We start from the raw sequence: 19,734 nt of genomic DNA, 5'->3' as shown, positions 1-19,734 counted from the left end.
ATCATAGAGATTATATCGTACAAGGGGACGTCGCCAGGGATTGGTCATGTCGCATGTTTCCCGAGTACAGTCTTGAGACTGCGAGAAAGTTGAGTTTACTGGCTGGTTGGCCGGAGGGGGTGGCTCGGGGGAGCATCATTGGGGGTCCGCGGGCACGGAGCCAGGCATCGTTGACGGGTCCTTCGTTGCGGATGACGCTACCAACGGACATGAAGAGTCTGTTTGAAGGTTGATTAGCCAAGGTTTCTCAACAGAGAACAATATAATTCCAAGATCATTGACTCAACCATACCCGAAAGTGGCACCTGAACCCAGCATGTACTTGCCCAGAGTCCGCATGACACCGTTGGGACCAGCGCCGTACTGGAAAATGGTCACGGTACCTACTTCGAGTCAGCGTTTGAGTCAACTTTGGGGAGGGATTAAAGAGATGACAAACCAATAATGAAACCCATGATGCCACCAACGGCTGAGGGAGGAGCTATGTTAGCAAGAACTCCTCGTCAATAGGAATGATTTGGATTGCAATCACATACTGGAACCCATCATGCAGCCCATTTTCACTAGAATTAAGTCAGCTGATTTCTTTCATATATGGAGAGCACAAGAGGCAATAGGAACACTAGCTGAGGTGATCTATACTGCGGCGCAAGTGGGTTGGATATGACATACTCTTGTCAAAGGTAGAGGGCGCACCCCCTGGGCCCGCTTGGGCAGGAGGACCAGCAACCACAGGCATTATTGAAATCGGGAAAGAGATTTGTGGGATTAAGAAAGATGACAAGCAGCAGCTCGGAGCTAAACGCGAGATTTTGATGTGACAGTTTAGGAATGAGCTCTTTTTCCTCCCCAGCTTGATGCTTCTCCGCCTCAGTCACGTGATCAGATAACGGTTGCGAACTGCACACGTGCCAATAGGTCACGTGACCTGTTTTGCCTGGCGGCGTGAAGGGAGTAGGAAACGGTCGGCCCTCTTGCGCTCCTGCCCGGGTCCTCTCATGGCAACTATCCCCGATCTTTGATTTCTCTTTTTTTGTTACATCTTTCAAAGGGCTGCATAAAGCCTGCGCCGAGGCGGTACTCCCGTCTCGTGCTTCTATCATTGCCCTGGCGTGAGATCGGTCGCCCACGGTCCCGGTTCACTCACCTCCTTGGCCTCGGAGCACTTATTTTATAACGCTTCCAAATATCTCTCAGTTCACGTTTCAGAAGTAAGCTTGTTATCCGATCCTTATAATCTGCTTTTGTGGGGTCGAGGTAAGACCTCCCCCAAGGGGCCAATCCATCTGTCTCTCCCTAAACCGTACTAATGCGACCGTCCTGATTTTAGTCGGGCGACTGAGGCTTCAATCACCCTTGCGCGATTGAATATCCCTAACTTTCGAGCATAAATCGATTTCAGTAGACGCTGTCTTTTTATCCTCCAGATCTCCTCAGAATACGGCCCCCTTTTTCAATTCGCAATCGTGGACGTGCTCTGTGTACTATCTAGACGTTTCATTTTTTCGAATTGTTCGCATCCTTCTCCATGACTGCTGTGGCATCACCACCTAGTGTTGAATCGGGGTCTCGCTTGGGATGGTACAGCTCTGGTAACGGAGGACAAGGAGCTTTGTCTTCAGTGAACGCGGACGACGTGTCACGGATGTTTATGCCACGGAAACAAGTTCAACGTTCGAACTCCTCTTCCTCCCTAGGGTCCAACTCTTCGATCTCATCTACATCCACCGTGACTGCTTCTCCACAAGATACCCATGCCGCGCAAGGTCCCATCGGTGAATCAGGAACTTGGTCATCAGCAAAAAAGAAGCCTCCAAAGAACATCTGGCCCAGCTCGAAGTCTGAGCCGGTATCTGGGGTAACAAACACGCGATCGCAGGCAGTCTCTGCTTTCTCATCGGGCCCGAGCGCATCCTCGACGATGTCCGCAATGCACCAGCCTTCAAACATCGTCCCATCGCAGCAGATGCCGCAACCCCCGCAACAAAATGGCGTCCGTATGCCCAACGGACAACCTCCTGACAACCCCGCAATCTTGATTCTGTTGCCAATGAATGGAACTTTTGATAGGAAACAAATCAATGTGCCACACTATCCCGATGTCCTGCGAATCGGGCGACAAACAAATGCCAAAACCGTGCCTACGCCTCTCAATGGGTTCTTTGACTCGAAGGTTCTCTCTCGGCAACATGCTGAAATATGGGCCGATAAGTCTGGTAAAGTCTGGATTCGAGATGTCAAATCTTCAAACGGCACATTCGTGAATGGCCACCGATTGTCGCCTGAGAACCGTGAGTCGGAGCCACACGAACTACGAGAAGGCGATACGCTCGAGCTAGGTATTGATATTGTTAGCGAGGACCAATCTACCATTGTCCATCACAAAGTCTCCTCTAAGGTTGAACATGCCGGAACCTATGGGACGACTCCTAATATTCTTGATCTTAACTTCGGAGACTTGGATCCCGCCTCTGGAGGTGGACTTCTTCCTTCGCCTTTGAGCCAACCACTCTCCCATATGCGCGGGCGAACCGGCAGCAATGCGAGTAGCCGAAGTGTCCAGAGTGTTGCTAGCACTCAACTTAATGCTTTACATCAACAACGGCAGATGAACTACTGGAATTCCCCAATCTCCATTGAGCAGGTTGTCAAGCGACTCACGGTATGGATTGCAGTTCATATTGCCACCACGTCTTGCTAACTGGTTCTAGGGCGAACTGAAATCCGCAAAACAACAGACGACAGATCTTTCTCAAACCGACGAATTTTTGTCGACAATCATGAAGCCAGGCTATGCAGAGAAAGAAAAGCTTGCGAAACCTTCTCCTTTGGAGAGTAGTGCTCATCGGCAGATGAATGGCCGGCCTAAAATGCCTCGAGTCGACTCTTTTTCAAGATTTTCCGATCCTCCTGCACCTCCTCCTCAACAGCCCCTACCGGAGAAACCGGATGCGTTGCCACGAAGTGCCCCGGAATCATTCTCGTCTTTGAAGCGTAGCGATACGGAGAAGCCGAAAAGTGGTACTGGTTCACCCGTTTCCCGTGATTCCAGTCAAATCTTGAACCTCATTGAGGCGCTTTCCTCTGCCAAGCGAGAAATCGAAACTCAAGGAACTCGTGTCAAGGAACTAGAGATCATGCTGTTCCAGGAGCAAGCTGCTAGAAAACTGGCAGAAGAAAAAGTGAATGAACTGGAGATGCACTCCGCATCAGTTGCCGAAGAAGTCAAAGCCGATGATGACATTGATCCACCTTCAGAGAACGGTGTTCACGAGAATGAGCAGGACAGTGCAGAAGTTACCGTGCAGGTCAACGGCATTCATCCTGAGACTTCTATTTCCGATGATAGCCAGACAGAGCCTCCTGTGGAAGACAAGTCTACTGAGCTTCAAAACCGCCTGGATATTATGATGGAAGAAATGGCAGAGATGAGAAATCAAATGGTATCCTTCAGAGATCGTGCGGAGAAGGCTGAGGATGAGACCACCCAGTCTCGCAAGTCATTGGCTGAAATGGTCGAAACTCTGCGTCAGGAGCGCGCCGAGAAGGAATCACTGGCGGCCCTTAATAAGAAAATTGATAGGCATGATTCTGAACCAAGCAATGACTCGTCGGAACACTCGCTTGCGAGCGCTGGTATCCCAGCGGATTCCAAGACGAAGCCTTCATCGATGCAGAGCATTGATACAGCCGCTTCGCAGAATAAAGACATCGATGCTGCGAGCACAACGTTTGCAACACAATGCCATCGATACAACTATGTGGAAGAGGCAAGTCCTTATGCCTCTATGTTTGGCGTGGTCTTATTAGGAGTAGGCCTGATGGCCTATCTCAACGGTTGGCAAAAGATGGACAAATAAACCAGCTTGGCCTCTTGTGCTCTTTCTGGTGTCTGGTGTTCTTTTGACGGCTATTTCTATTGCATAGGCCTTTTGCATTGCTTGATTTCCTCTACTGCCCTTCTCATCGGATTTCACTTTCCGCCAGTCACGACTCTCTGGCGATGGATGAATGTCCTGGTCGTTTTTTGTTCTCTCAGTTGAAGATAATCCTTGCCTTCATATTCAGAGCCCTGTTCGTTTAGCTCACACTGTCTCTCTTATCTCTTCACGAACCTTTGATGACTTTCCTAAGATTCCAACAGGGATCTTCTTCTTGGTCGTCTTCCTCGACGTCCGTTCCTCCCCCTCTTTCATACCATCTCCTTTCTCGTCACTCTTCTTCTACCTCCTACTACTATGTTACTATTAGTCTGTCGCCCTCTTTCAAGAATCGGCATCTCTCTTTCTCTTTTGTCTGTACATGATGGGGAAATCAAGGATACGTTCATGCTTTGCAGCCCCTTTCTCAAACTCGTTTGACGAATGGTTCTCGGGCATTTTCATTCATCGTGTCATGTCAGTACAGGACACTGAGCGTATTAAGGAGTTTTATTAGTGCTATTTTATTTTATTCATGCCATTTGGTTCCCGCTGGCAGATCCGATGATTCATGCTTTCTCTCTTAAGCTTCTATTGATTGGAGTACCTAGCATTGTTACCCTTTGGTTCTGTTGTCTCTTACCTTTTCGTGGACGTCTTTCCCGTATCGTAATTTTTTTTATAGCGCATTGGGATGTTTTTGAGTTTGGGATGGAGCATGCATTTTGGCTAAACCAGATTCTATTTCTTGAGAATAATCTCGATGTACATGATTTCGTTCGTGGCTAAAACCAAAGGACAAACGAGTTGTTCTTCTTTGTATGCTTCTTGATCCTCTCTGATCTCGGTATTGTGTTTATGACACTGGTGGAACATCGTACACTGTGTGTTTGCATTCGATGAAGGGTGGCAAGGCCACATGCCTAGATCTGGGCTCTAGTTGAGATTGACCGCACCAGCATTCCGTCGAAGGATGTATTCAAGATAGAAAGGCCTCTGAGCTGGGTTTGCTGAGTCGTACATAGCCACGATGGGCATTTCTGGTGAATTGTGATCACGCAGTAGGATATGCATGTAATTGATGTCCTCGTTGGCACTTGGGAGGTTAGAGGTGTATGACAATGATTCCTTCTCGGTTCCGGATGTGCATTTGTGTAGGCCAACTGCTTCAGCTCAGCAGGTCACTGTCGGGTAATTGGCTGGTCGACATTCGTAGGCTTTGTCGGTGCTGTTGTAGGAATTTCACTTTAGGCTGACAGCGATCTCAACCATTCTGATCCACCTTGTCCGGCTTTCGGGGAGTTCCCCATCATCATCCTCTGCAGTGGCGCGATCTTTCCTCTTCTTTGTAGCTGACTTCGATTCTGGCTTGGAAGCCGCATCTTCTTGGCTGGTAGGGTGTTGCTCTTCCTGCTGTTGTCGCTTTCGTTCCTCCTTTTCTTTCGTTTCCTCGTCCTGAACGATGTCATCCACGACAACGACACTTCCGGTATTCACGCGGACTGCATATTCAGTCGGCCTTTCCTCGAACCATTTGGCTACGTTCAGCGCCTTCTCGATTGCCCGTCCTGTCGCCTTCACGAACACTTCCTCTCGCTTCTCTGACACCTTAGACAGCTCATCGAGTATTTGTTTGTCGGTCTTGCGCGTGTCCTCCAGGTTAATGTTTGCAGTAGCGCGCTTCTCGGCTTGCAGGAGGAGTTTCTGGGTGCGCTTGACGGCACTCATGAACGGGGTGGTCCTCGAGACGTAGACAACCTTGGGCACCGAGGCACCAACATATGGGGAAGCAACTGGCGCATGGGGTATGGGGCGCTTCTCAATTTTGGCATCTGTCATACAGTGATTAGCGCTTTCGATCTTTGTTTCCTAACAGTGCCTATTGGCGCCAAGCATTCAGGTGCAAATATTTACAATTGGGGAGCCTTTTCAGATTCTCGTTCTTCTCGAATTTGAGCTTCTTCTCCAGTGGCCCCTTCGTCATGGCTGTGGTGTTGAATACTGAAAAGCTGTGAAATGAGAGTCAAACTATTGAAGCAGCGCGTCTTATCGTCTGCCTTTTTCTGCCAGGCGGGGGCTTCGATAACCTATGTAAGGTCGCCTTGCGCCCCTGATGGATTTGTTTTCACTACCCAATGTGTAAGGGGAGATAATCTGTCATCTATAGGGCGGCTGGCCTAATGGTAAGGCGCTTGATTTCGGCTCAAGAGATTGCAGGTTCGATCCCTGCGTCGCTCAATCATTTTTTATTTTTTTTCCTTTCCAGGAGCGAGCTGGACTCACCTGGGCAATCCTACAGGGGCATTTCCTATACCTCATTTCCTATCAAATGCCTCTTCTATTTTTTTGTCCCTTCCAGATATTCACTCTTGATCTAATGGATATAGGCCAATCATGGTGGTTAGGTCCTGTCACGATGAGGTGATTTAGGAACTTGTTCACCATATTTTCCTCCAGGCGAAGAGACTGAGGGAGTTCTCCGCCGGAAAAGATAGATTATTAGGCTCGAAATCTCAGAATAGGTATATACAAGAAACAAGATTAGAGAGGACGACCATGAGCCCATGCAGAGGAGATGGTCCGACGACTATATTCAGTGTGTTTACTGTCCAAGCGAGTTTTGTTGTGATGAATATGAAAGTTGCCATATACATAGATTTCTACTAAAGTACTCCGTGCCTCGTACCTATCTACCTATCTGCATGTAGGTAGCCGCTGTGACTGGACGGTCAAAGTTGCAGTCCATCCATAATTCCCTCATACCCTATAGACTGGTAGAAAGGACCTTTGTACCGCCATATCAATCAATACCGTCACCAGGTCCCAGTCCAGCGAATATGTATGTATCGATAGAATTGATACCAGAAAGCTTGTCACCAGGGACCAGAACATAGTACTCGGTACGGAGTACTCCGTGCCGAGCAGCGATTGATGTTTGGCAAGGCTTGCCCCGGTACGGAAGACGGAAGACAGACACGATCATCATCCGGGATTCACCGGAGTTCCTTTTGATATACGTAGCATTTCTAGGCCCGAGCGCGTTCTCTGTCGACTGCGGAGCCCTATGTAGCACCGGCATCGGCAACTTGCCTTCGGCGAACAAAAAGTGGTGCTAAACAGGAATGCTAGGCTGAAGGATTTGCGCCTTGACACAGTGACGAGACTTGCAGGAATACGGAGTGGATTGGGATAACTATGACAGATTCCCAGCTTTCGTGGATATCTGACCGAGTACTCCGACCACCATATCTCACACAGAGTATGATTACTAGGGGATCTGTTCGGTTAAGGAGGCAGACAGGACCTACGGAATACAATCAGCGCTGGAGTATCAAGTCTGTATGTTGTATGTTGTATGTTGTATGTACTCTGTACGGAATACTCTGTAAGGGGTGTTCTGTCTTGATGAAAGTGGAGAATATACGGAGAGTACGGAGTAGATATGAACGAAAAGCTACCTAACGGGTTCCTTTGGGCAGCGTTTCAATCCACTCCCCCTCCCCCCACCCTCCTCCAAATGTGTTTCCATGGATCTTCTTTTGTGTTTCCTCTCATTTTCCTCAAAGTGCGTACCTACCTAGTGAGTGGTGGAGGACTGGCCCAAATGATAGGGGTCTTGACTGTCATATGTAATGTGTACGGAGTACTCCGTAGTCGAAGCTGGATTGTTTGATATAGAACAAATAGTTGACCAAAGCTCTGGAAGACAGCATTTGCATCCCCTCAGGATCCAAGCGCGAGAAAAAGGCCCAAGTGCTTACTCAATTCGTTGGTAGTTGCTGTAAACAAGATTCCATGTCACAATTATCGGCATTGATGAAATGGTAATCACGAGAACGCTCCAAAGATCTACGTTTCCCCTGAGGCTGATTGACGCATAATCCAACGTACTCCATGCAAGCAAAGGCGTGATGATCATGGCGTCTGGACTCGAGGGATCGACATGCTCCTCGAGCTGAGAGCCGGTCAGGTGATACACACCAAACTACTTTGGGAAGGTCAAAGGGTCCCGGAATCGACAGACATGTCGATCAACGTTGATTTTCTTTTGTTTGCCCACGGAGGCGGACATTTGCTTGTTTGATCCTTCATCCTTAATTTTGAGTATGTCAGGTAATGTCAAGCCAAACAACTTTAAAAATGAACCGGAAAGGATGTACGGAGTAGATAAAGTGACCTATCGCCGAGAAGACAAAGAACCCGAAGTTTGTACCTGCCTCAGGCAACTAGGGCATAACGAGCGGTCCATCCGACTGGACGGCCGATTACAAAACCATGGAACCTTGGAGGAGCTCTTGGAAGATGGGACAGTAGACACATGTGGAACCGGGGTTGGGATCTCCAATACGGTTTGTCTACATGTATTGATCTGCCATTGGCCTTGGTATGATTGATCTTTTTGAGCCTGGAGGATGACCACACGTGTATAAAGTATGTATGCCATATGGTGGATAGGTATTTTGCATATCAAGTTTGCTTTTCTATGTTGAATCCCGTGTGACTGCTCTGACGGGCTCGTTTTCTGCCTGGACCCAGTAATCCGGTCATGGTGGTTTCATAACTGGGGATATTGCGTACGTCGGTTATAGGCACCCCACAGGTAGATCGAAGCGAGTATAATCGTACGGAGTACGGAGCACGGAGTAATCGGATCTATGTCATAGGGATAATTAATTTGGATCAATTAATACACATCTGTATACTCCGTATGTATGACACTATACGAACTGCCCCATACACCGTTAAGGATCCATTCTTTGTTCCTTGAAATAGATAGTGTGTGATAGTTCATGTCTTGGTGGGATTGCCTCTCGTTATTGACGGGTTTGAATTTTTATCCGGGGGCGAACACCAAAGTACGTGGCCACATGCGCCACAATTAAAAAAGAGAAAAAAAATTATGCACAGTTGTAAACAGTACAGCACAAGCTAAAGGTACGGAGTATATTGTAGCTGAGATGGGTCTCCTAGCTGCTGCAAATGCAATCCGGTTCTGCAGGAAACATCCCACACTGTAAATGTGATAGGACCAAACTTTTTTTTTTTAACGGCTCTCCCAGGTCCCGGTCACGATGTAGGGTTCCGCGTGTGCTTACTCCGTACTGTAGCCTTAAATGCAAGGCAGCTCTAGTCTCAGTTTGAGCGGAAAGGTACGGGGGCTGGTTGCTCCAATCACAGCTGTCAATTCACTTTTTGGGCTTAGAACCTCCCTGAAGGGGAAAGGCGTGTCACATGGAGTGGGGCCGAGATAGCACCAACGGCCCTGAAGCCATTGCCAGTTCACACGAATCGGGGCTAATGACATCTTCCGGCGGGTCGGTGCAGGTGGAGTGGCCTTAAAAAGCAGAAATCCATGGATCTGGACTCGGAAAGAGAGGGGGGGGCGCGTTAATTAAATTGATTTGAAATTAATTAAATTATTGGTTTTGTTTTTCGCCTTTTCGCGTTCGAGTCACGTCCCCACCGTCCGAATGGCCTAGGCACGGCGGTGCCTTTTTGTATGAGACTCATTCCCCCGCCAGTATTCTCAGTCCTCATTTCTCCTCATTCGCTTTTACAGTCGCGTTTACAGTCGCTTTTGTCTATCATTTCTCAATTGTTGCCACGCTATCTATTCTACGTTCTCTACTCCATACTCCACCCTCAAAAGGGTTTAAGACGTGTCTCACGTTTCAGCGTTCGGAAACCACCCTGTGCAGCCGCTTTTTGCGTCTTTTTGCATACATCAGATCTGGCGTGCAGGAGATCCGAGAGATCCTAAATCGTGATTGGTCTTGCTGCTCAAGGGATACCCCAGCGAAAAGCATCTACCAGCCGCGAAAGCTTTATTGCCCTCTTTGTTGACCTCCTTGGGTGACTCAAAGTACGGTCCAGGTGCTCCAACCAACCGGGGCTTATCCATCAGCCTTCTATTCCCCTTTGGGCCTATCAGCTCTTGCCCCTTGACGGTTTCTGAGCTATCCCAGCCGCGACGACTCAACTGGTGATTTTTGGGTGGCCATAACTACTGCTCTCTGGCCACTGGAATCGCACTGTTTTCTTTTCATCGCTACCTTCTTTACACTTCCACTCCGACCACTCTTTCTCGTGACACAACAACTTCGATAATACATTCCTTGAAATATCCATAGCATGTCTTCCGACGACCGTTTTGACACATTGGATGCTCCCGATGGGGCAGGATTGACTTGGATCTTCGATCATTGCTTGCGTTACGCCGACCAGTACGAGATTTCCCTCCGTGCTGCATACGAACTCAATAGCCATCCGGTGCAGAGTGCAATGGGTACCGCATCTGTGCCTCGGTCGTCATCCATCTTTTCATCCCGCAATTCTGTCTGGTCCAAGAATTCTCGAAACTCCAAGTCTTCCTGTTCTTCCGACTCTCCTGAATATGATACCAATGCCGATTTCCGTGCTTGTTTGACGAGGACTGTTTCCGAGTTGCCTTCTCAACCTTGCTCACTTCCACCGAGTTTTATAATCTCTTTCGTCCGTCGTTGCTTTTGTTTGGAACTATCCGAAGTCGACTTTGCACAGGCTTTGACTGCTCTTGACTACACCAAAGATCTCCAATGCCGCTGGAAAAAGGAGATTGATGCTGCCTTCCGCCGACTCAATGTCACTTCTCAGGATGCCAGTGATCCTCACAACTCAGAACTGGCTCGCAACTATCCCAATGTGTTGGAGTGGTACAAGACTACCAGCCAAAAGGCACGCATGATCGATTTTATGTACACTCAGGTCTATGTAGGCTTGCGCCGCTGGGTAAGTTGAATCTCGAGCCTCAAATTGCTATTTCTGGAACTAACACTTATCTCTTTCAACAGGTGCTTGTCAATGAGATGATGCTGGAGCCATTCAACAAAGCCAATTGTCTCGCTCTTCTCAACACTCTTTTGCCCCCAGTTCATCGCGATAGCCCCACTCCGACTCAGCAGTTATCGACAGTAACTCTCGAACATCATCGTGATACTTTCTTCAAATTTATCACCACTTACGAGGCCAATCCTACTATCCTTGATCCTATCATAATGCAAGGAGCTCGACCTGGCGATGAGAACGGATGGCCCGCACTGTACGACACCATCGACCGATATCTGACCGCCGTCCTGGATATGATCGATGAGTGCACTTTGATCAATGAGCCTTGCCAGGTTGGAAAGTCCGGTGCACAGCGCCGCACCGACTCTGGCATCAGCTTCGGACCCCGTCCTGCCAGCTCCCATTCCCTGGAAGCTGAAAAGCCTCTTCCTCATTTCCCAGAGATGAGTCACAACACCAGCAAGCACGGCTCGTTCCTAGACCGATTTGCCTTGGCATGGAAGAAGCGGGATAAGGATCCTAAGAAAGAACAGCAAAAGGAAGCTACGCGCAGTCTGAAGAAGATGCAGTCTTGCAAAGATTTGAGCAGCACGAAGAGCTCCGGCCTCTTTACCAAAAAGTTCTCGTTTGACCTGACCGAGGAGAAGCGTCTTCGAATGATCCATGAAGCCCATTCTCGCAAGGCAGCTATGGAAAACGAGATTGAAGCCACTCAACCCATTGGCGTGGCCATTTGAGCACAACGTCTTGCGACTTCTGCATACAAAGCAAAACTGTCGCCGAGAAAAACAACCAAAAAAAAGACACAACCTAAAAGCCACCAAGGGAGACTGAACGCCCTCCCAGCATTTATCCTTGATTTCTTTTCATCTCAATCGTTCATACTGCCTATGATACTCGCTGCAGCCTCCCCCCTGCAAGCACATGACCCAGTGGGAGCAATCGCTCCCAAATTTGCCAATGTCCCAGGCCTCCATTGCACAGAGCCAGCCGGGCTGCATATGGAATCTACCTTGTTTGTTTTGGAACAAATGGCGTTCGAAAGGAAGCATATGGGGGTGTTTATTACGACTAATGTCCTTGATGATAGCGCACACTTCCCTGTATTTGGGAACTCAAAATTATTCTCTTTTTTTCAATCTTTTCAATTTTCCCTACTACTATCTAGTAAATTCATGTAAGATTTTGTGATTACCATTAGGCTAAGCACGGAGTAGAGTAGCCAGCACAAACCCCGGAGATTGCGGTAGTTGCCGCTTAGTCCACCGTAGAAGCTGCGATAAGATAATGAAACCCTCCAAGTGTCCAGATCAGTCGATTCATTGATCTTATTACTGTCTTTGTTGAGAGCTTTGGCTCATTTGGCCCGTGATGCTTACCACGGACTGAACTGCATGTTTGCTAATTAGATATCACATATCTCACATCACATAAGAACCGCCCAAAACGGGGCTATCCCCTACACCACCATAGACATATACACAACCGCGTTTCCACCCTACATAGCGTGACAATGAGGGTCTCTGCGGGACTTCACAGCTCCTGGCTCTGGTATGCTGGTGTTGGAGTCCTGCTACCAGGCTTGATCGCCAACGCCAGTCCGGCTGTGAACGTGGCGCTCCAAGCCTCCTTTGACTCGGCACCATACCTTGTCGAGCTCTTGTATGTTGCACATTGAGCGGTTCTTTGTCTGGAATAGGTCTGCTGAGATATAAGATTGCTAACAACATCGATATAGGGAGTCAGCGGCCGAAGAAAACTCCACCTCCTATTTTCCTTTGTTGGATCGCATCGCCGACGGCACCTTCGAGGAGCTCACAACTGAGAAAGAGCTCTACGACCGCTTCTTGACGGTTGTTCAAGATGACGGTCATCTGCAGACTCCCGAAAGTCTTTCGTCTTTCAAGCTATCGCTTTCGATACGGTCTTTGGCTCCTCGCATTCAGACACACTTCCAATTCTATAACACCTCGGTTCAGCAGTCGTTGATGGTTGCCCAAGATGCAGTATGTCCAGTCTGGGTACATTCAGAAGGCAAGCAGTATTGCTCTTCTGCAATGGAACGCGCGCAGCAAGATGTTGTTGGAGAAATGTGGGTAAATTATTGTCCGTGGGCTAGGTATTCTGATAGCTAACATTGGGCTTGTATCTCAGGGACTCGAGAGAGTTACCATTTGATCGCGTACTGGGCGATTTGTCGCTTCCTCCCGCCGTTTTATATGCGGATATTTCCTCTCCAATGTTCAGGGATTTCCATGAGATCCTAAGTGAGATGGCCAAACAGGGACAAATTTCGTATCGTGTGCGCTACCGACCTCCTCAACACTGGGTTCCTCGTTCTCTATTTGTCTCTGGATATGGCGTCGAACTTGCTTTGAAGCGAACGGATTATATAGTGATTGATGACCGTGATGCCGAGCAGCTCGAGGAACAAGGCGACAAAATTCTCCCCACTGACCTCGATGAGATCAAAGAAGATGCCCCGGATGATCTCCAGCCTCTTTCTTCCTCCGAGGTGGCCCGTCTGGGCATAAATTCTGCGAGCTACGTAATGGACAGTGCTGATCCGTTGGGGACATTGATCAAGATGTCCCAGAATTTCCCCAAGTATTCGTCGATCGTTGCTGCCCACGATGCCTCCGAAGAACTGGCGCAGGAGATCCATCATAATCGGCTAAAAATGCTCCCGGGTGGCTACAATGTCATGTGGATCAACGGTGTGCAAATGGACACACAGCAGATTGATGCATTTTCACTTCTAGAGCATCTCCGCCGCGAGAGGAAACTAATCGAAAAGTTCCGCGGCCTGGGTCTTTCTGCAAATGATGCAGTGAAACTGCTCTGCCACCGACTTCTCACTGAATCCCAGGCTGGTGGTGAGGAACAACGGTATGACTATCGGGACAGTTTAGAAGGAAACCAGGTCATTATCTGGTTGAACAACCTGGAGAAGGATTCTAGATACGAGTCTTGGCCTAGTGATCTTGAGGCGGTTCGTACATCCTCAATATGCTTGTTGGAATGAAAACTAACATGTCTCTAGTACGTTTCTAACTCTTACCCGGGGCAGTTGCCCCCGGTGCGCCGGGATCTACACAATGTCATCGTGTCTATGGACTTGTCTGACCCAGAACAAATGATGATTGCCGCTGGAAACTTGCACACCTTCATCAAGCGAGGAATTCCTGTGAGATTTGGCTTGGTACCTACTAGTACATCGCCGGAGTCCATCGCACAGCTGAAGGTGGCACATCACCTTTTCAATTTCTATGGCCTGGAGTCTTTCATGCAGTATCTTGAAGAGTATGCCTCGAAAGGCAAAAGAGGCCTACCGGATAACTCGTGTTTCCAGTCTGCCATCAAGGAACGCGACATTGTTGGCGAACATGAAGCTTTATCTCTTGATCAGGTCCTAAAAAGCGAGAAATACAATGCCCTGGTCTCTCAAACGTCTGCTTACCAGCGCCGATTGAGTCTAACCGGCAACGCACCCCACTTCTTGGTGAATGGTCTCCCAGTCTCCCGCGAAGGCAACTGGATGCAGGCCATGAGCATGCAGATCAGCAAAGACTTGAATTTGATTCAGCGGAGCATTGTGCAAGGCATTTTTGAGGAGGACGCATGGTTGCCGGAGTTTTTCCTTATGGGTGCACTTGAAAGCCGCAATCTTCTCCTCATGCCCGAGGATCCCAAGGGTGTAAAGATTGTGGATATTGCCCATATCCTTGCTTTGGACGAACAGTCATCGAACAAGATACCTCGCCTTCCCTCGGGAAAAACAGCTCTAGAAAGCGCTCATATGATTGCTGTGGGTGATTTTGAGACCAAGGAGGGTCTGAAACTCCTCGCCGATGTTCTCAATCTTCGGAAGGATAATGATGATCTGGAGATTTTGATACTGCACAATCCGGCAGATGATACTGATGATCCTCTTCCCGGCTTCCACTTGACTCTCCGTCACTTGCTTGCGAAGGGCGAGAGTCTTGGGCAAGTACTGGCTAAGGTCGTATCCAAGGATATCGATGATGATGAAATTACAGAGATGAAAGGCCAAGAAATCTTTGCTGTTCAAGCGTTGCATGAGGATCTAGTCGGGGAGCTTGGATTCAAGCCTGGTACCGAAGGTCTTGTTGTTAACGGAAGGGTAGTCGGCCCTCTCCAGAAGGAATACCCATTGACCGTGAACGAGTTGAGTCAACTGATTGCTTACGAGCGGGCGAGACGCATCGATCCCGTTGCAGCTGCTGCTGACGAACTCGGATTCGATGCTAAGATCTCAAACCCACTTGATTTCGCTAAATTGACCTCGCTCGTGGCCCTCTCTACGATCTCAGATGTCCCCGAGGGAATGGTTGAAAACACTCCTGACTTCAGAATGGCTGTGTCCGATAAGTGGAGGACCGAACACTCTGTGATCATGGTTTCAAACTCCGACGATCCCGCAATCAACGTTGCAGTTAGCCTTGATCCGGCATCTGAGGTTGCTCAGCGATGGTTGCCAATCCTCAAGGTCCTATCAGAACTTTCCGGCGTTCAGCTGAAGGTTTTCTTGAACCCGAAAGAAGGGCTTACGGAGCTTCCGGTCAAGCGATTCTATCGCTATGTTTTGCAATCAGAGCCGTCGTTTACAGACGATGGGACTTTGGCTCGGCCTCATGCATCTTTCACGGGCGTCCCAGTTGAAGCACTTCTGACTCTGGGCATGGATGTGCCGTCGTCTTGGCTTGTAGCACCCCAGGAATCAGTTTATGACTTGGACAACATTAAACTAAGCTCGGTTAAATCCGACACTGATGTTGATGCCATCTACGCCCTCGAGCACATTCTGATTGAGGGCCATTCTCGTGATCTTACAACGAAGGCTGCCCCCAGAGGCGTTCAGCTCATTCTAGGCACCGAAAACAACCGTCATTTCGCCGATACTATCATCATGGCTAATCTGGGATACTTCCAGTTCAAGGCGCAACCAGGCCTCTGGCAGATCAATTTGAAGCCTGGCCGTAGCGAGAAGCTCTTCAACATTGACAGCGTTGGTGGTCTAGGATACCGCCCGCAGCCTGGCGACGAGAACAACGAGGTTGCTTTGCTGTCTTTCCACGGGCGAACCCTGTTCCCTCGCTTATCGCGCAAGCCAGGCCACGAGGAGGACGACGTCCTAGAGACAGGAGCCCAGCCAGGCTCGAAGATGGACTATTTCGCTAAGGGACTCAACTTTGCATCCAATGTCCTGTCCAGTGTCGGTGTCGGCTCCAAGAGCGGAGGCGAGCAACACGCAGATATCAACATCTTCTCCGTGGCAAGTGGACATCTCTACGAGCGCATGCTAAACATCATGATGGTCTCCGTAATGCGGCACACCAAGCACACCGTCAAGTTCTGGTTCATTGAGCAATTCCTCTCTCCCTCTTTCCGCGCCTTCCTCCCCTCCCTCGCCCGCGAATACGGCTTCTCCTACGAGATGGTAACATACAAATGGCCGCACTGGCTGCGCGCCCAGAAAGAAAAACAACGCGAGATCTGGGGATATAAGATCCTCTTCCTGGACGTCCTCTTCCCCCTGTCTCTAGACAAAGTCATCTTCGTGGACGCGGACCAGATCGTTCGCACGGACATGTACGAGCTCGTCACTCACGACCTCCACGAGGCTCCCTACGGCTTCACGCCGATGGGCGACTCCCGAACCGACATGGAAGGCTTCCGCTTCTGGAAGCAGGGCTACTGGTCCACCTTCCTTCGCGGCAAGCCCTACCACATTTCGGCATTATATGTCGTTGACCTGAACCGCTTCCGGGAGCTTGCTGCCGGTGACCGTCTGCGCGGCCAGTACCAGATGCTCTCTTCGGATCCGAACAGTCTCAGCAATCTCGACCAGGACTTGCCGAATCATATGCAGCATCATATCCCCATCCATAGTCTACCGCAGGAGTGGCTTTGGTGTGAGACTTGGTGCTCTGATGAGGATTTGGGTCAGGCGAAGACCATTGATCTTTGTAACAATCCTCTTACCAAAGAGCCGAAGTTGGAGAGGGCTAGGAGACAGGTTCCTGAGTGGACGGTCTATGATGATGAGATTGCGGCTTTGGCTAGTCGGGTGGCTGGCGAGCAGGCTGCTGCTGGCGTTGAGTTTGCGCAGACTGGCGAGGACCGCAAAGATGAATTATAGTTGGCCCATTGGGTCACATTAGAGAGAAAGCGATTGCATTTACGGTTCTATTTGTTACATTGAATTGTTGTATTGAATAGTGGATCTTCTTTCTATTTTCTTGGATATTTTCTTCCACTACTCACTCGCCTTTATCTAAGGGTCGATAACTTAGCAAAGAAGGGTATATTCAGTCAAATCAAGAGAGAAAGAAAAAAAGGAAAGGGCAAAAGCTTGGCTCAATGAAAAGCTCATAACTCATCTGAGTCAGTCTCATGCTTGATGTCGACTTCGCTATTGTCATTTTCTCCGCCGTCCGAGTCAATTTCGCTTTGGTCGTCAGCATCGTCGTGTTCAGTGGCAGAGCCATGAGCGTCAGAGGATGCGGGTGATGGGGACGCTTCGACAACGGAACGAGAGGTCTCAGCAGAAGCGGCAGGGCTGTCACTAGAGCCCGGTGCGTGCTTCCTAGACTTCTTCTTGTTCTTCTTGGGTGGCTCAGGGGCCTCGGCATCGCTACTAGGTGCCTCTTCCACGGCAATGTCTTCCTCTTCCTCTTGTCTCTTTTGCTTCTCCTCCTTCTTCTTCTGTTTGCGCGACTTGCGTGCGACCTTTTCGTCCCGTTCCTCCTTCTCCTTAGCTTCTTGCTCGAGCTGCTCTTGCATCTCCTTCTCCCGACGCTCCTTCTTCTCGCGCTTCCTCTCCTCTTTGGTCTTTTTGGGAGTAGCGGGAGATGACGGGACTTCGTTTATCGGTGCAGCAGCAAGTTCTTCGGTGCGCTTGCGCTTGGACTTTGACTTCTTGGCTTTCTTGGGAGGCTCAGGCAAGTCGGCCTCATCTTCCTCAGACGGCACTTCGTGGTTAGATTCAGCATTGGGATCGGGTACAGGCGATGCTTCCGTCTCACGCTGGCGTTTGCGCTTCGGTGTGGCAGTTTTCGTAGCTGTCGTGCCTTCATCATCAGAGTCCTCTTTCACGTATTGGGAGCTCTTCCTTTGCCCCTCTAGTCTGGTGTTCCAGTTGGCAGATTTTCTCGCAGCAACTTTGGGATCGTACACCGCGTCTGGCTGGCCATTGGCCCGCGTGGTCATGACTTGCTTCACAATCTTCCGCCACTTGTCTGCGCACTGCTGTCGCGATCTCGTGTGACCCATCTCTTTGCTGATATTACCCCAAACAACAAGGCGCTCATCCAGCTCGTAGAAGTCCTTACCAGCCGTTTCAGAAAGCATCTGCTTCATGGTAATCCATGATGATTCCACAGCTTTGAGGAAAATATTGGTCTCCTCTTCCGACCACGCGCCTTGCTTCATTGTACCTTGGTGCTCGAGCTTGTTCTTCCAGCGCTGGGTGACATCGTCATCACTGCGCCCAATGAGCTTACCAATGTAGGCCCATTTCGCGCCGTGTTTCGCATGAAGCTCAATCAGCTCTTCATCTTGTTCTTGAGACCAGTCATGTGCTTTCTGTGCCGATGCTTGGAAGTGTCGGCGCATGAACCGGTACACAGATCGACGGTCACGGTCCGGAACAAGAGCGTAGATCTCGTTCCAAAAATCGCTTTTCGTGATGACTTCCGAGGTGACTGGGAAATCGCCGCTTCCGCCACGCTCGGAATGCTGAACCATCTCATCGAACAAAATGCTGGAAATACCATGCATAGTGCAAAAATTGACTTTGTACGCTTCAATTTTTTGCACCTCATCCGGCGTGTAGAAGCCAATCTTCAGGTTGTCTTTCTCTCTGGTGCGTGAGCCTCGAACACCTTTGATCCTGCCTCCCGACAAGACACTACCTTCTGGGGTGGGTGAATCTGTGGGTGGGGTTTGCTTGGCGGCAGTGAGCTCTTTTACAGGTGACGGCTTTTCTGCATCCGCCATGTCGCGAGTACGTGACGAAGTAGGTGAAGTAGGTGCAGTTGCGCCTTTGTCGTTCTTTGAAGCCCTCTGGGGCTTCTTGGTCCGAGGAAGCTCGGGTTGCGATGGCGTGGGTTGCGATGGAGTGGGTTGTGATGGCGTGGGTTGGCTGGGGGGCAATTGTACACCAATTGCAGATGAGGTCGAGTTGTCTTCCTGCGAAAGTAGCTCGGCGCCGACCTGATTGTCTGATTTGCGAGACTTTTTAGTCTTTTGCCTAAGGTCTTGTTCAGTCCCGCGCTTTCGCTTTGCGGCTTTCGACATGGTCGGGTCTGATTTTGGTGAAGTTTTGTCACCGTTGCCTGGTACAATTTTTGACGGCAGAGCGTCGGATGCAGTGGAAACTAGCTTTCCACTCTTATTTTTCTTCCGACGAGCCTCGGGAGAGTAAGAAGATTTCCGACGAGGAGTTTCGGGAACTTGCAGATTGCAAATGTTAGTATTGCATCGGGTCAAAGTCAATTGGTTTGGGACACCAACCGATATCCCCAAAATCGTCGGGGATCTCGGGGAAAGGCTCGGGTTGAGATGAGGTATTCCCCATGTCAACAGCCTGCAACAATGGCGATCGAAGGAACAGTGGAAGATACAACGAAAAGGAGAGACCGAGGCTGACCAAAATTTACCCATGAAGCTTGGAATGCGGCAATTTGGACGACCGCCTTGTTGACCGCCCACATCTGCGGGGCCAATTGACATCCAATTGTCCAAGTGATCGGAGTATATGTACCATCGTCACAGAGCCAATAGTATCCAAACAAGGAATCCAAGCCATGATCATAGATTGTTCAAGGGAGCTACTAAATCGCCAATCATCTTAATACGGGGGCATCTGTTCAATCTCAGTATTAATAAATGATTGCATACTGGAATATCTACATGCACCGATTTAGATACATGTGGTGTATCACTGTATACATATGTTATGTAT

The 19,734-nt window shown here is 49.3% G+C and overlaps 6 protein-coding genes across 6 annotated transcripts; 3 read left to right on the top strand and 3 right to left on the bottom strand.

The window, feature by feature from the left end:
- Nucleotides 1-10: 10 nt before the first annotated feature.
- On the bottom strand, nt 11-739 carry N7457_008524 (MGR2/ROMO1 family protein; the record flags this gene model as incomplete). The annotated part of the gene is made up of 5 exons (XM_057179567.1): nt 11-218; nt 293-383; nt 440-469; nt 537-563; nt 673-739. 5 exons carry the CDS (start codon nt 737-739, stop codon nt 11-13), a joined length of 423 nt encoding a protein of 140 aa, XP_057027953.1.
- A 789-nt stretch (nt 740-1,528) lies between these two features.
- On the top strand, nt 1,529-3,860 carry N7457_008523 (uncharacterized protein; the record flags this gene model as incomplete). The annotated part of the gene is made up of 2 exons (XM_057179566.1): nt 1,529-2,662; nt 2,712-3,860. 2 exons carry the CDS (start codon nt 1,529-1,531, stop codon nt 3,858-3,860), a joined length of 2,283 nt encoding a protein of 760 aa, XP_057027952.1.
- A 1,302-nt stretch (nt 3,861-5,162) lies between these two features.
- On the bottom strand, nt 5,163-5,904 carry N7457_008522 (ribonuclease P subunit p20 family protein; the record flags this gene model as incomplete). Its single annotated transcript, XM_057179565.1, has 2 exons — nt 5,163-5,752; nt 5,835-5,904. The coding sequence occupies 2 exons, from the start codon at nt 5,902-5,904 to the stop codon at nt 5,163-5,165; spliced, it is 660 nt and encodes a 219-aa protein (XP_057027951.1).
- A 4,148-nt stretch (nt 5,905-10,052) lies between these two features.
- On the top strand, nt 10,053-11,482 carry N7457_008521 (uncharacterized protein; the record flags this gene model as incomplete). Its single annotated transcript, XM_057179564.1, has 2 exons — nt 10,053-10,688; nt 10,751-11,482. The coding sequence occupies 2 exons, from the start codon at nt 10,053-10,055 to the stop codon at nt 11,480-11,482; spliced, it is 1,368 nt and encodes a 455-aa protein (XP_057027950.1).
- Nucleotides 11,483-12,258: 776 nt separating this feature from the next.
- N7457_008520 (putative UDP-glucose:glycoprotein glucosyltransferase) lies at nt 12,259-16,908 on the top strand (the record flags this gene model as incomplete). Its single annotated transcript, XM_057179563.1, has 4 exons — nt 12,259-12,407; nt 12,484-12,837; nt 12,900-13,737; nt 13,789-16,908. 4 exons carry the CDS (start codon nt 12,259-12,261, stop codon nt 16,906-16,908), a joined length of 4,461 nt encoding a protein of 1,486 aa, XP_057027949.1.
- Nucleotides 16,909-17,138: 230 nt separating this feature from the next.
- N7457_008519 (MYB DNA-binding domain protein) lies at nt 17,139-19,347 on the bottom strand (the record flags this gene model as incomplete). Its single annotated transcript, XM_057179562.1, has 2 exons — nt 17,139-19,222; nt 19,284-19,347. The coding sequence occupies 2 exons, from the start codon at nt 19,345-19,347 to the stop codon at nt 17,139-17,141; spliced, it is 2,148 nt and encodes a 715-aa protein (XP_057027948.1).
- Between the last annotated feature and the right edge of the window lie 387 nt (nt 19,348-19,734).

This window comes from Penicillium paradoxum (assembly GCF_028828445.1).
Source record: "Penicillium paradoxum strain IBT 22861 chromosome Unknown utg000007l_segment0_segment0, whole genome shotgun sequence".
NCBI classification, from domain to species: Eukaryota; Fungi; Ascomycota; class Eurotiomycetes; order Eurotiales; family Aspergillaceae; genus Penicillium; species Penicillium paradoxum.
This window is presented reverse-complemented; position numbering and strand designations above follow the sequence as displayed.